The 12,778-nt window shown below is 48.6% G+C and overlaps 1 protein-coding gene across 1 annotated transcript in view; it reads right to left on the bottom strand.

Annotated features, from left to right (window-relative positions):
* The window catches only part of LBP (lipopolysaccharide binding protein), a 31,650-nt gene extending 20,874 nt beyond the window's left edge, over positions 1-10,776 (bottom strand). Inside the window, exons 1-5 of the mRNA XM_003936375.4 lie at positions 10,569-10,776; positions 8,151-8,265; positions 7,265-7,393; positions 2,952-3,107; positions 1,754-1,817 (exon numbers count right to left, since the gene is read on the bottom strand). Coding sequence (XP_003936424.2) covers positions 1,754-1,817; positions 2,952-3,107; positions 7,265-7,393; positions 8,151-8,265; positions 10,569-10,692 — 588 coding nt within the window. The 5' untranslated portion in view covers positions 10,693-10,776. The remainder of the gene's footprint in view (positions 1-1,753; positions 1,818-2,951; positions 3,108-7,264; positions 7,394-8,150; positions 8,266-10,568) is intronic.
* Positions 10,777-12,778: the final 2,002 nt, after the last annotated feature.

The following is a 12,778-nucleotide window of genomic DNA, read 5'->3' as shown; positions in this document are numbered from 1 at the left end:
CTAGAAAGATCAGGGGTCCCGAGACACCCAGCCCTAGAAGGCTTTTGGTATGAGCTGCTCCACATCCTAGGAAGCTCCAATCCTGACTCAGCCTCTCACCAGCAAGGTGACACTGGGCCAGCTACTCCACCCCTCAGATCTGTCCATGTGGAAAATGGTGCCTCCTTCCAAGGTCAAGGTTAAGATCGAATGAGACTGTACACATGAAGTACTGAGCCCACTATCCCTGGCCAAGCCACAGGCTCAAGAAATAGCAGCCTTTTCTGTTATAAATCAGAATAGTTACACAAGAATAGATTCTGTATAGCATTAATTATATTCATTTATCAAAACAATAATTATCATGGTCCGTGACTACTATGATAATTATAACTGTACTACATTACTATTGTTATGCACAGCAATATGGCAACAGGGTGCCTGAGTAGGTTGGCATGTTTCTCAAGGTCACTTAATCTCAGGGCCCCAGAACCGGAAAAGAAACGACACAGCTGGCCACACCCAAAATGTGGGGGTCTGCTGGCCGTTCCTGCTTCAACCACGAGGGGGCACTCAAAGACAAACCAGAGGCTGGACCTACAGATGGGTCCTACAGACCGGTGTGTGTGTGTGTGTGTGGGTGTGTGTGTGTGTGTGTGTGTATGGTGTGGAGTGTGTGCGATGTGTGCATGTAGGGGTGTGAGTGGTGTGTGTGTGTGGTCTGTGTGTGTAGGGTGTGTGTGGTGTGTGTAGTGTGTGCGTGTAGGGGGTGTGTGTAGTGTGTTTGTGTGTATGCAGGATATGTAAGGGGAGTGTGTGTGTAGGGTATGTAGGCTGTGTGTGGTATGTGGGGGGTGTGTGTTTGTGAGGATGTGGTATGCGTGTGGGATGTGTGTATGGGGGTATGTTTGTGGGGAGTGTGGGGGTGTGGTGTGTGAGGTGTGTGTGTATGTGTGTAGTGTGTGTGTGTGTGCATGGTGTGGTGTGTGCATGTAGGGGGGTATGAGTGGTGTGTGTGTGTGGTGTGTGTAGTGTGCACGTGTAGGGAGTGTGTGTGGTGTGTTTGTGTATGTGTAGGATATGTAGGGTGTGTGTAGTGTGTGTATGTGGTGTGTGTGTGGTGTGTGTATTTTTCCCTTTCCTCCTTCATCACTTTCTCCCTTCCCACGGTCGTTGCTACAGACACCCTTTGGCTAATATCTCAGAAACGGGATTTTGAGGTGATGACTGTTTAGAGGAACTGAGAGTTAACATGAAATCTTTGTGATTTAGTTGAAGACGACAAAATCTGAAGATTTCATATATTCTTTTCTAACAGGAAAATCTGACAGTATTGCTGCCTCCCCATCCAGGGCTGATGCTCAGGAGCTTGCCCGGTTCCCACCTGGCCCACCCACGTGCTGAGGTTTCCTGCCTGGTCTCTTGCAGGCACCTGAGGAATGATCTCCTTTCTGACCTTGGTGGAACACAGGGCAGTTTGAGGCACTGAGCAAGGCTGAACAGAGGGAGGGGCTGGAGTCTGTGCTTAGCCCCTGCTGTTTAACCCTTGGCAAGCACTTGACCATTTTCTGCCCAACTGAATGGACTTGGAGTTTTGCCCCCAGCCTGCTCCACAACGGCCCCATGACCTGGGCAAATGATTTGTCTTCCCTGGGCCTTAGGCCCAAGTGCACCCAAACCAGCCCCCATGGCTGGTCCAGGGCCAGTGGGCAGTGAGATCTTCCATTCAGCAGTCACCAAGCTCAGCAGAGGCCAGAGGCTTGGGCCTTCTTACCTTGCTCTCCAATACCTTCTGGAACCTGGACTCGATCTGGTTGTGGAAGAGATTCAACAGCCACCTAGGGAGAGAAGCACGGTCTGCCACTGAACTCAGCCGGGTGTCTGGGAAAGCCCGGCCCTGGTTCCTGGCGAGGCCAGTCCACAAAGGGAGCCCTTTCCACCGCCTCCTGGCGCCCTGCTGTGTCCCAGCACACCTAGCCTGATTCCGAGCATCTGGCTTCTCAACACCTATGGCACCGGATCGGATGATCACATTCAGAAGATTTGGGGAAGGGGCTAATCTCAGCTCACTGCAACGTCTATCGCCTGGCCTCTAGCCATCCTCCCACCTTAGCCCCTGAAGTAGCTGAGACTACAGGCGTGCACCATCATGCCTGGCTAATTTTTTCTTTTTTTTCTTTTTGAGATGGAGTCTCGCTCTGTTGCTCAGTCTGGAGTGCTGTGGCGCAGTCTCGGCTCACTGCAAACCTCCTCCTCCCAGGCTCAAGTGATTCTCCTGCATCAGCCTCCTAAGTAGCTGGGATTACAGGTGCCTGCCACCACACCCGGCTAATTTTTTGTATTTTTAGTAGAGACGGGATTTCACCACGTTGGCCAGGCTGGTCTTGAACTCTTGACCTCAGGTGTTCTGCCCGCCTTGGCCTCCCAAAGTGTTGGGATTACAGGCGTGAGCCACTGCGCCCGGCCATGCCTGGCTAATGCTTGTATTTTTTGTAGAAACAGCTTTTCACCTTGTTGACCAGGCTGGTCTCAAACTCCTGAGCTCAAGCGATTTGCTGCTTTGGCCTCCCAAATTGCTGAGATTACAGGTGTGAGCCACTGCACCCGGCCACACTTTTCTAATCGAGGAAACTGAGACCAGAAGAGATGAAATGACTCGTCCAAGGACTTGTATATATATATATTTTTTTGCAAATTCTCCTTCAACCAAAGCTTCTGTGTTCCTCCAATAGCCAGATTTCATTCACCTGACAAGGGTTCCCTGAAGCTTATTGTTTTAATGAAAACGACGCATCAGTATTCCTGGCTTAAGTCTGTATCTGTTCATCTCAACAGGGTTCCCCAAAGAATAACCTTCATGTGCCTGTGCCATCCACCTAGATCATTGCAATTACCGGAGGCCAGGCTGACCGTTGGACGGGCCAGGGGCTGCAACCAGGAGTCCAGTTGGCAGTGCTCCGAAGGGGACCTACCCCAAGTCTCCTGACATGTCCACCTCCACGTCGCCGATGTTGCTGCTACATCTGGAGGCAGTAACTGTGGGCCTCCCTGAGGGCTCGCTGCCCAATAGGAGGTTGACGGAAATGCTGATGCCCTTAACACTCACATCAAAGGAGCCTTGTAGTTTCCTGGAGGAGATGAGAGAAGCCACGGTTGGTTCCTAGACCAGGGTCTGCCACCATTTGTGGGGAGAATAGCACGCTCAATTCTTACCCCAAAATAAATGGAGCTGAGTAGAGATTTAAGAATAACAACTAAAGCCATAAAAGATTTGAAAGAAAGCCCAGGTCCAGTATTTACAGTCCAGGGATGGACGAAGGCATTTCTAGGCAAGATCCAAGTTTCATAAGCCATATCCTTTATATATTTATGAGATCCGAGTCTCATTAGTATATAAAGGAAATACTTGATAAACTTGCAGGCATAGAAAATGAAAACTTCAGTGGACAAAAATGCCATATGTAAAGTAAAAAACAAATCGCATTATGAGACATCCAAAGAGCCAATTTCCTGAATATATGAACTAATTTCCTTAATATACAAAGAACAAGCCAATATCAGTTAACAAGGAAAGACAAACAACTCTAAAGAAAAAAAGATATGACCAGGAAATGCAGTAGAAAACAAGCATTTAAAGTGATTAAAAACGAAAATAACAATGACACCAGTTCTTGCCTATCAGATTCAAAAAACTTTTGAAGTTTTAATACCCAGTGCTATTGAATGTATGAGTAAACAGAAGTCCCAGACACTGGGGCTAGGACAGCACACTGGCACAACCTTTCTGAAACATAAATCAGCAGGATATCTCCTTGTTCTAACACACATACTCTTTGGCCCAGTAATTTAACTTCTAAGCCTTTATCCTATAGCTCTTCCTACCAAGATATACGTGTGGTGTGCGGCAGTTCACTAAAGCATCATGGGTAGTAGAAAAAAAATTGAGGAGACAACCTGAATGTCCACAAGCAGTGACAGGTGACAGGCTGAATAAGTTGTGGGCACCTATATTATGTAGCCTTTGAAAACAATGGGGCAAAAATGTGCTCTATTCTAGGGGTCTCCAACCCCAATGGCAGTTGTCTGGAGCTGGGGAAAGGGAAAGGGGGAATACTGGAAACAGATGCTCAGTGCCGCAAAGAAAAGTCAGCACTGAAACAAAGTATCTCTCAGCAAGGTAGTCTTTACTTCCTGCAGAAAGGGTACCCTCACCAGCAGTCTTGCCATGAGAGTACAATGAACAAAGGAAAAGGAGACATATTTATCCCTTAGGCATTTGGGGGTCATCCTTATTGCTGTGTCTGATCTCTGTTGGCTGGAGCCAGACCTCACAATCTAAAACTGAACTCAATTGGCTAATAACTTAAAACTTTCTTGAATAGGCAGAGAGGAAGTCCAAGTAAGGAAAGGACAGGAAGTTGCCTGCAAAAGGACTTAGAAAAGTAATAACAGAAATATCTTGGTTAAAGTTCAAGAACATAGAATGTACTATGTGCCTGTGAGCATGTCTAGCACAAATATCTTGGTTAAAGCACAAGCATATAGAATATGCTTATTCCTTTATATCTAATAGCTACATAGGATAGTGCTTAACAAAGAGTTACCAGCAAAAAGCAAGAAGGCTTTGAAGAAAGTCTTTAAAACAAACTATTATTTCTAATGCTTATGAGTTATTCGTTAACAAGAAAGGAAACTTTGAAGAGGAACTTTTCTACTCCCTACAGGGGATGATTGTTTAATGAGTAAGGAGTTTTCTCTTGCGATGATGAAAATGTTTTGGAACTAGATAGGGGTGGAGGTTGCGTAATACTGTGAATGTACTAAATGCCACGGAATTGTATACTCTCAAATAATCAATTTTATGTTCTGTGAATTTCTTATCGATTTTTAAAAGCACAGTCAAAAAAGTAAAAAAAAAAATGAGGTAGATTGTCATATGCCCATCTAAAGAGATATTTAAGATACTTCAGTGACAAAAGCCAAGGTAGTAGAGTACAGCCGATTCCTTTCATGGAACTAGAATGAATGTGCATATGTAAGTGACATATAAACTGGCATCTTTTTAAATCCATAGAATGTGAGCCACACATGTAATTTTAAATTTCCCAGAAGACACATTAAAAAAGATAGAAAGAGCTGGAATTAATTTTAGTAATACATAATATCATTTCAACATGTAATCAATACAAAAATTATTAATGAGATTTATGGTTTTTTCTTTCTTTTTGAGACAGGGTCTCACTCTCTTGCCCAGACTGGAGTGCAGTGGTGCAATCTTGGCTCACCGCAACCTCCAGCTCCCGGGCTCAAGCAATTCTCCCACCTCAACCTCCCAAGTAGCTGAGATTATAGGTGTGTGCCACTACGGCCTGGCTAATTTTTGTATTTTTAGTAGAAACAGGGTTTCATCATGTTGACCAGGCTGGTCTCAAACTCTTGACCTCACATGATCCACCTGCCTTGGCCTCCCAAAGTGCTGAGATTACAGGCGTGAGCCATCGTGCCCGGCATCTGTTTTTTTTGTTTGTTTGTTTGTTTGTTTTTTGTTTTAATACGAAATCTTCAAATCCAGTGTTGCACATTTAGAGTAGATCTCAACTTGTACCAGGTACTTTTCAAGTGCTCAGTAAAGGCATGGCTGGTGGCTACTATTTTGGGCAGTGCAGGTCTGAAGTATAAATAAGGTCATGTCACTCAGCAGAGATTGGCTGTTCCTTCTGTTGTGGGCTGCACTGTGTCACCACCTGCTTCCCAAATTCAAATGTTGAAGCTCTGATTCCCAGTACCAGAGAATGTGACAGCATTTGGAGATAGGTCCCTTGAAGAGGTGATTACATTAAAATGAGGCTATTAGGGTGGGCCCTAATCCAATCTGACTAGTGTCTTTATGAAAAGAGATTAGGACGTACAGCGAGAAATGGGGTTTTTCTTTATTTTTTCTTTAGAGATGAAGTCTCACTCTGTCCCTCAGGATGGAGTGCGGTGGCATGATCTCAGCTCACTGCAACCTCTGCCTCCAGGGTTCAAATGAGTCTTCTGTCTCTGCCTCCCGAGTAGTTGGGATTGCAGGTGCCCACCACCACACCTGGCTAATTTTTTATTTATTAAGGCTGAGGTTCGCTATGTTGGCCAAGTTGGTCTCGAACTCCTGACCTCAAGTGATCTGCCTGTCTCGGCCGCCCAAAGTGCTGGGATTACAGGTGTGAGCCAACGTGCATGGCCTCAGAAACAGGATTTCTTGAGCACAGACGAAAGACCATGTGAGGACGTTGCCGAAGGGTAGCCGTCCACAGGCCGAGAAGAGTGGCCTCAGAAGAAACTAGGCCTGCCAAAACCTTAATCTTGGCCTTCAGCCTCCGGAATGGTGAGAAAACACATTTCTGCTTAAGCCACCCAGTCTATGCTTGTTATGACAGCCCTAGCACACGAATACCCTTCCATCCGAGTGCCTCTGAGGTCAGAGATCTGTTCAAAGTGCCTGAGAGCCAGAGCCCCTGGAAGCAGCCCTTGACCAAAGGCAAGCAGGAGGAAGGGGCGACCGGGCGGGGCTGGAGTAACTCAGAGGCGTGTTCTATGCTGTCCTCACTCACCCACTGGGCTGAGTTCCTTCCCTTCCCTTTCTCATTTCCCTGCTCCCCTGTGGATATTTCCTCAGATCACTTCCAAGATAAAGTATTGCACTGAGATTCTTGCCTTAAGGTCTGTTTCTGTGGGAACCAAGGAGACTTGATATTACTGCATTTAGCCTCCCATGACTCTATAAAGGAAGCAGGCCCGTCCCCTCTGGGAGATGAGGAAGTAGAGACTCAGGGAAAGACACCCCAGAGCCAGGACTCTATTCCCAGGCCACCTCTGGGCTTGGGCTCCACCTGTCCATCACCTGGCCTTCCTTTTTTTTTTTTGAGATGGAGTTTCATTCTTGTCACTTAGGCTGGAGTGCAATGGCGCCATCTCAGCTCACCGTAACCTCCGCCTCCTGGGTTCGAGCAATTCTCCTGCCTCAGCCTCCTGAGGAGCTGGGATTACAGGCACGCGCCACCATGCCCAGCTAATTTTTCGTATTTTTAGTAGAGACGGGGTTTCACCATGTTGATCAGGATGGTCTCGATCTCTCGACCTCGTGATCCACCCGCCTCAGCCTCCCAAAGTGCTGGGATTACAGGCTTGAGCCACTGCGCCCAGCCCACCTGGCCTTTCTGATGAGTTAGGAACACCTTGGACCTGAGAAGGATGGGGCGAAGGCCGAGGCCAAGAGCTCCAGGGCCTGGGAGCAGAGCCAACTTACAAGAATGACTTGCGCACCTTCCACCTGCCCTGGACCCTGATAGAGGAGTCGGAGATGCTGAGACTCAGGCCCTGGCCAGGGACGGGCCTCATCGCAGAGCGAAGCAGCTCGCAGCTGTGGATGTTCAAGCTGAAGGGAGAGACACGGAAGGAGGTGTCAGCCCTGGGCCTGGATCCAGCTCCCACCTTTGCAACCCTCCCTCTCCACAGTGGGGACTAGGTGAGCACCAGCTATGTCCCAGGCACTGACCATGTGACCATGCTCAGCACAATAATTCTTCATGCCATTTGGGTCGCACCGAGGGGGTCAGCACTGTTCTTATTCCCTTTCCACAGAGGGGGAAATTGAACCTCAAGGAAGGGATGCAATTGCCTGCAGGTTCACAGTCAGCATCGGAACCCACGACTCTGATGACCGCAGGCGGCATCCTGAGGAGGTTCACAGACACGTCCCTTTGGGTTTGCAGCTCCCTCTCTCAATACATCCAGGTAGGGGAAACAGATTTAGGGAAGATGATGGCAGCCTTAAGAGAAGACCCAAAAAGGGTCAGCAAGGTTGTCAACAGTGTGAAAAGAACGGTCAAGTTCTGTTTTATTTGCTTGGCACATAGTAGGTGCTCAATAGATGTTTGCTGATGGACTGAATAAAAGAAGGCAGGAATGAAGGAAACACTCAATAGGAATAGGTGGGGAGGGGTGCAGTGTGCTTCGGGCCTGATTGTCCTTCCAGAATTTCCTTCTGAACGTCTCAGGGAACTATCCCACCGTCTGCCCCAGAGAGTTCCCCCGCGCAGCCCAATCCTGAGGCTCTCCCTCCCTCACTCTCCAATCCTCTCTGACTGTCAGTTCCAGCCACCTCGGAGCCCCAGCAGAAGGGAGAGCCACACCTGTGGAACTCATAGTGTCCACGGCCGATGTGGGGGATCCTGACGTCCCCGGTGAAGTCAGGCAGCGTGATCTTGAGCAGCTCACTCTGCAGAGCCAATCGCCCCTCCTGGGCCGCTGTGGACAGGAAGCAGCTGGGAGTCAGTTTGATCGACCTGCCTCCTCCCCTGCTCTAAACCCTACTGTGGCTCCCATCTGCCCTGAGGAGAGAGCCCAACATCCTTATTGGCATTAAGTGCAATGACAGGATATGAGACCCTCTGCGAGCCAGGTAGCATGAGGGACATTCAGAGGCATCCCTGCATTTCCTGTGGCATTGTTATGCTCACGTCCATTTTACAGACGAGGAAATGGAATGCCTTTGCCAACAACTCCCTGAGGACAAAAGTGCTGTGCGCTTTGGCATGTGGTCCTCCTTCTGGTCCTTCATGGCATCTGGCCTGTGTAGAAGAAACTGGAAGCATTGGGGGCTAGAGAAAGTGGGCATCTTTCTAGCTGGGTGACTTTGACAAAGTCCCCAACCAACCTTCACTTTGTTTATCTGTCGAATAGCAAGACAACAATACTTTCCTATCAGGGTGTCATCTCAACTGCAAAGCAAAGGGGGCTGGGAAGATAACAAAGCACCCCAGCTTGGTGCCTGGCACACAGCAGGCACTCAGTAAATGCCTGGAACAGCAAACAGGGTTTATATTACTAAAAATGTGGCAAGGACCATGTTTTGGTTACGTAAACATGGTGTGTGTGCACAGCGCCAAGGAACAAAAAGGCACAAAAAGGCACAAAAGACAAACCCTCCTGATATAGGGTTGCAGTGCAAGTAGCAGTTACCAGATCCCACTGTTCCAAGATCTGAGGGACCCAGGTTTCTGCCCGCAAGGCAGGCATGGGTACACAGATGACCAGTGGCCTCCTTTTTCACCTCTTTCCAATTTGCTCTTCTTCCTCTAGCAAACGCACATGTTGCGGCTCCTCTGCCTGGAACGCTACCCCTTGTCCCTGTGTAATTCCTACTGTCTTTTCCACCTTACTTCATCCTGGAAGCCTTCCCTGATTTCCCTCTCCCTGCCTCAAGCCAGTCTGGGCTCCCAGCAACCCTACCTAAGGGAATATTGTTATCTCATTTCACAGGTAAGGCAATTCAGGCTCTAGGAATGCAAGACGCACCTGTGGCCAGTGCCTGTCCATATCCTTGAGTCTTTCCAGTGAGTGACAGTTGACTCCCAGCTGCCAATGTCTGCCTCCCTGAGCCTCAGTTTCCTCATCTGCAAAACCAGGCCTTCCTAGCTGAGCTCTTAAGAGACTGGCTGAGATGAGGCAAGATGAATAGTGATGAATGTGGGGGTCTGAGGCTCTTTGTCCTGGAACTGCAGAAAGCAGGTACATGCTACAGGACAAAAATGCTGGGGAGCTGACATCCCCCTGCCTAGAAGCTGTCAATCAATCACTGCAGTGTATAAATGTCCCAGCTCCCTTGCCACCGGGCTAGTCTGGGGGCTTTGTTTCAAGTACAGAAATAGTCCTACTTTTGCCCATTCTTTTTTCATATTTATTTATTGATTCATTTTTTGAGACAGTCTCCTTCTATTGCTCAGGCTGCAATACACTGCCACCTCCGCCTCCTGGGTTCAAGCGATTCTCCTGCCTCAGCCTCTTGAGTAGCTGGGATTACAGGTGCCTGCCACCGCACCTGGCTAATTTTTTATTTTTAGTAGAGACAAGGTTTCACCAATTTGGCCAGGCTGGTCTCGAACTCCTGGCCTCAAGCTAGCCATCCACCTTGGCCTCCCAAGGTGCTGGGATTACAGGCATGAGCCACTGTGCCTGGCCTGCCCATTCTTTAAAACTGAGGAATAATATACATAAGGTGCCTAACGGGCACTAATTTTAAAGGCATTGCTAAATAATTTTTAATGTTTATACAGTCATGTGACCACCACCTGAATCAAGATGCAGCATCTTCCAGTACTTCAGCAGGCTCCCTCATGCCCTTCAGGGTCTCTGCCTGCCTCCAGAGGTGACCACAGTTCTGTCCTCTAGTTCAGAGGCATGTGTTTCCCAGCGGAGTGGGTCCCATCCTCGGAGGTGGTGCGTTGAATCCCACACTCTCTCCTGGCTGTGTTCTCTTCCTCATCTCAGAACCGCTTCCCCACAGCGTTTCCTGGGATAATGTCCCAGATCAACCGCTTACACGCAAAGCTGTGCTCTCTCGGCTGGTGGAGCGCCTCACTACCACAAATAACCTGCCCAGGACACTCAGCTGGTGGGCGGTGAGGCTGGAATCGGAGCCAGAGCCCCCAGAAGATGGCACTGCCCCAGGGAGACAGTCCAGTCTGTGTCCCCTCTCCCTGTCCCTGCTGTACCCAGAGCGGCTTAGGGCCTGGGTTTGCCAAGTCCAGCCAGCAGCCGTGGCTTCTTACCGTATTCCAGGCCCTTGTTGGTGATCCTGGCTACCAGGCCGGGGTTGGCACCCAGAGCCTCTGGGGTGAACGTGAGCAGCAATGCCAGCAGAATGGACAGCAGGGCCCTGGCCAAGGCCCCCATCCTAGATCCCCAGTGCAGGGCGCCGGGACTGTCCCAGCTGTGGGGTGGATCCAGGTCCCTTAAGTAGTCAAGGCCGGAGGGCTAGGGGAAGTTCCTGAGGCTGGGCGGGCTCCTGGGAGCGGGAATGGGAGGCACAGGGACTGGAACCTGCTTGCGACATCACTGGGATCATCAGGTCATACTTAGAAGCCAGTTTTCACTGCCCAGATCAGAGGATGAGGGAGCCTGGCCCCTGTGATCATCCCTACCCACCCTCGCCGCAGAAGGACCCCACATTCATCACCATTCATCTTGCCTCATCTCAGCCGGTCTCTTAAAAGCTCAGCTAAGAAGGCCTGGTTTTGCAGATGAGGAAACTGAGGCTTCCTCAAGATCTCACACCCAGCAGATGGCAGGGTCAAGAATGAAGCCACGTCTGGCCCCCTCCAATCGCTCTTTTTTAAAAACATACCTGCTCTGTTTATTTAAAAAATAAATGTTTCCCAGTCAGTGCAGTGGCTCACGCCTGTAATCCTAGAAATTTGGGAGGCCGAGGCAGCCGGATTGCCTGAGCTTAGGAGCTTGAGACCAGCCTGGCCAATGTGGTGGAACCCCGTCTCTACTAAAACACAAAACATTAGCATGGCAGCGGGCGCCTATGGTCCCAGCTACTCAGGAGGCTGAGGCAGGAGAATCACCTGAACCCAGGAGGTAGAAGTTGCGGTAAGCCAAGATTGCACCACTGCACTCCAGCTTGGGTGACAGAGGGAGATTCCGGCTCCAAAATAAATAAATAAATAAATGTTTTTCCCCATGGGAAAACAGCCTCTCTCAAACCTTGCTAGTGGTAATATTTTCTGGAAGGCAACTGGTAAATGTTTAAACAGCTGCATGCCCTGTGACCCAGCAATTCAATTTCAGGGACTTCCCCTGAGTACACAGTTAAGTTAGTGTGCCAGCAAATCACGGCTCTAAGACACCATCGCTATGCTGTGTGAAACAGGACAGAAGTGAGACCCAACCTCATGTATCCTACAGAAGGGCGTTGGTTAAATGAATTACGACACGCTCTTTAAAGTGAGGCTGCAGAAATAAAAGGTATTTCTTGGCAAGGAAAGAGGTGTCATGAGGCTTCAGTCTCCAGCGGCACCAGAGAATAAGGTTCTATTTTGGGGGTTTCAAAACAGGCTTCCATATTCAACAGTCTGGGAAATACTTAGCAAGGAGTTCTGAGCCATTGTCTCTGGTTGGTGGATAGAATTATAAGTGTTAAAAAAAAAGTTTTTGCTTGTTGATATGTAAATTTTTTTCTTTCTTTCTTTCTTTCTTTGTTTTTTTGAGATAGAGTCTTGCTCTGTTGCCCAGGCTGGAGTGCAGGGGTGCGATCTCTGCTCACCGCAACCTCTGCCTCCCAGGTCCTAATTCAAGCTATTCTCCTGCCTCAGCCTCCAGAGTAACTGGGATTACAGGAAGGCACCACCATGCCTAGCTAATTTTTGTGTTTTTAGTAGAGACAGCGTTTCACCATGTTGGCCAGGCTGGTCTTGAACTCCTGACCTTGTGATCTACCCACCTCAGCCTCCCAAAGTGCTGCGATTACAGTCATGAGCCACCTTGCCTACCTTTATTTTTATTTATTTATTTATTTATTGTTTGAGACAAAGTCTACTCTCACTCAGGCAGGAGTGCAGTGGCACGATCATTGTTCGCTGCAACCTTGACCTCCTGGGCTCAAGTGAACCTGCCACCACAGCCCCCTAAGTAGCTGGAACTACAGGTGTGAGCCACCACATTCAGCTAATTTTTTGTATTTTAGTATTTTGTATTTAGTCTTGCTATGTTGCCCAGGCTAGTGTTGAACTCTTGAGCTCAAGTGAGCCTCCTGCTTTGGGCTTCCAAAGTACTGGGATTACAGACTTGGGCCACCAGGCCCAGCCTCTAAAATTTTTATATTCTTTGGGTCATGGTCCTAGGCATGTATTTGCCGTAAGTAAAGATAGTAAAATTTTGTTTTGGAAAGCAACATTTATAGTAGGGACTGTGCTTAATTTTTAGAGTTTTGCCCCAGTAATGCTTACATTTGTGAGTTCTGCTCTGCCCTCACCCC

This window comes from Saimiri boliviensis, chromosome 9 (assembly GCF_048565385.1).
Source record: "Saimiri boliviensis isolate mSaiBol1 chromosome 9, mSaiBol1.pri, whole genome shotgun sequence".
Taxonomy (NCBI): Eukaryota; Metazoa; Chordata; class Mammalia; order Primates; family Cebidae; genus Saimiri; species Saimiri boliviensis.
Note: the sequence above shows the minus strand (reverse complement) of the source record. Positions and strands in the feature narration are given on the sequence as shown.